Below are 2,660 nucleotides of genomic sequence, written 5' to 3' on the forward strand. Positions count from 1 at the left end.
AATTTCTATAAGAGACCTAGTCAAAATGAAGCCATAAAGGCCAAGTATAAGGCACCCGAGTGTTTCCAAGAACCATAGGCAAATGACAGATGCCAATGAAAAAAGACAATGTCTCCAAGATGCCTACTAGAAAGAACGCTTCCTCTTCTTTGAGGAGTCATTAACAAAATCTTCCTCCTTGAGCAAAACATACGAAGATGAAGTAGAAAACGATCCCATAGTTTCCATTGGTAATCGCAAGGGCGATGCAATAGTCCTACCTCTCTCTTTACCACCTGCATTGGAACAAAAATCACAATATAAGTACGTGGAACAACTAACAAAGATCATTTCATCCCAACAATAATAATACATGGTCAAAATTTTATGAACCATTTCATAGGTACTGACAAACATTGATGCAACGTCACAAAACAAACCAAATCCTTGAACCAATGCCTCGGTATCTTATCAATATGAGAGCATTGAAATCTCTTATTATGGTCAACCTCGTACATATGCACCCAAAAACATTGTGTGTTCCACAATGTACAACTTCAATAAAAACTAGGAGCTTAATGTCAATATTAACATCATCATATAAACGCTTGATGACCCTTGCAAGTGTCATTCTTATGATATCATCACTCGTTACTGTACGCAATGTGCACTGTAGCTCCTTTTGATAGTCAGAAGCTGGGTAATAGTGCCACTCTAGGGTAGACATCTGCAAAAGTTAAATAAATAGCAAAATATGAAAAATAATTTATTTCCAAGAGAGTATATGCCAACCAAACAGGGCATAGAGAGCAATTCACATATATGCAAAACCAATGTTCCTGCATGGTCATCAATAACAACATCTTTGCAAAGAAAGAAATGCACATTACTGCACCTTTCGAAGAACATCCTTGTATATAATGTTTGTGGTCATATCCCCATCCTTTTCACCCAATAGAACTTTCATACCATGTGAAGATTTTACCCTTGAAAATGCACCATACAGCTAACCATGTGTAAATACTAGTGCCTTTACCAACAATGGACAAAGTTTGTCCCTATGACTTGTTAATTGTCATAGTGAATGCCAAGTAGATGGGAAACTATCTCTATTTCATAGTAAATGGCAATTGTGTAGCATTGGAAATAAAAGTAATCCGAGGAATAAAAACTCGTTCGCCCACATTTGCCCCTGTTATTATCTCAGCATCTATCCCTTTTCTATTGAAAGCTCTACATATCAACCGCGTACCATTACACATACCCCCTCCTGGGTTTGGGTTTCTAAGAAGAATAATAAGTGCATTTATCTTCAGCAACAATAAATGAGGAGGAAATCCACCTCCAAGGTCCAATGTATTTAAATACTCAACAGAGTATAAAAATGAGTCATCAGTCTCTACAATCGAATCCTTGGCATCAGTTGCAATGCATGATCTTTCAAAGTAGCCACCTCTGTATTCCGCAAGGCAAGTATAGCCCGCTCACTAAAATACGGTGTGTAGTCACCCACATTGGACACGTCATTGTAGACACTATCAATCAAGGTTTCGATAGACTGCCCTTTTAATACCATGCTAGGTGGAACACACAGCTTATCACAACTTTTGGTAATACCTACTCCATCCCCTATTCCTTGAATCCAACATATGAACCCATTGTCCACTACACCACCAGTTGTTGGCACTCGCATATTCCCAGATAGCCTTAGCACCCTTATGTAATGCCACAACTCAAAGTAACACAATGCAACATTAACAATATCCTCATGTGTTCCCTTTACCACAACCGGCAAGACTTGCCTAAGATCCCCTCCAAACAAAACAACTTTTCCACCAAATGGCTTATCAAAACTCATAACATCTCTTAAAGTTCTATCAACTGCTTCAAAGACATATCAATGGGTCATAGGAGCCTCATTCCACAAAATAAGCCTCAGCTATCTTAATAACCGAGCAATGTCACTTTGAACATGAATGTTGCAGATGGAACGATGATTTAATTCTACTGGGATTTTAAACCGTGAGTGAGTTGTATGACCACTTGGTAAAAGTAAGGTAGCAATGCCACATGATGTTGTTGCCAGCACTATACGACCACCACTACGCACCTTCGCAAGTAAACATTTATACAAGAAAGTCTTCCCAGACCCACCAGGACCATCCAAAAAGAATATATCCCCAATATCTATATCAATAGCATCCATAGTTGCACTAAAGGCAATTCTTTGTCCCTCATTCAACATTCCCTCCATGGATTCAGAAACCCTACGTTGTTCCGATGTGTTGTATGCATATTCATCTTACAAAAGAGAGTTAGCATATATGTGTGAGTTTGGTTGATGAGGTTCAAGCAACCCATCAAAATTAGAGAGTCTTTGCCCTACATGGTGCAAAAGGTCTTGCAGATGTAACAAAGCCATGTTAGATGCCTCATGCTCTAGAACACCAAGAGAGACGTGCATGTGTTGTAGCTACAATCTATACATGATATCCTCTATCATTGGCACCAAAAATCTTTCCCATAGATGGCTAGGTCGAGCTAGCTCACAAAAGACCAAAATTGCAACAAACAAAGTATGGAGTTGAGCACCGATTTGCACAAAGGCAGCTTCTTCTAAGCACACAACATATTCTTCATCACTCTCCAAAATGCCCCTTACAATGCAAGCATCCCTAAAA

General features: G+C 39.0%; 1 protein-coding gene across 1 annotated transcript; it reads right to left on the reverse strand.

The window, feature by feature from the left end:
• Nucleotides 1–1,378: 1,378 nt before the first annotated feature.
• Nucleotides 1,379–2,233, reverse strand: LOC148014007 (uncharacterized). The gene is made up of 2 exons (XM_087666506.1): nt 1,945–2,233; nt 1,379–1,860 (listed from the first exon to the last, which is right to left on the reverse strand). The coding sequence occupies exons 1-2, from the start codon at nt 2,231–2,233 to the stop codon at nt 1,379–1,381; spliced, it is 771 nt and encodes a 256-aa protein (XP_087522632.1).
• Between the last annotated feature and the right edge of the window lie 427 nt (nt 2,234–2,660).

This window comes from Lygodium microphyllum, chromosome 25 (assembly GCF_053477565.2).
Source record: "Lygodium microphyllum isolate KBCC chromosome 25, Lygodium_microphyllum_v1.1.10, whole genome shotgun sequence".
In the NCBI taxonomy this organism is placed as follows: domain Eukaryota; kingdom Viridiplantae; phylum Streptophyta; class Polypodiopsida; order Schizaeales; family Lygodiaceae; genus Lygodium; species Lygodium microphyllum.

Excerpts from the sequence above, each read along its gene's own strand:
- LOC148014007 (XM_087666506.1), bottom strand. The coding sequence starts at position 2,233 with ATGGAGGGAATGTTGAATGAGGGACAAAGAATTGCCTTTAGTGCAACT. Across the intron at positions 1,861-1,944 it reads CTGCAACATTCATGTTCAAA|TTGATAGAACTTTAAGAGAT; the intron begins GTGACATTGCTC and ends TCTTTGAAGCAG.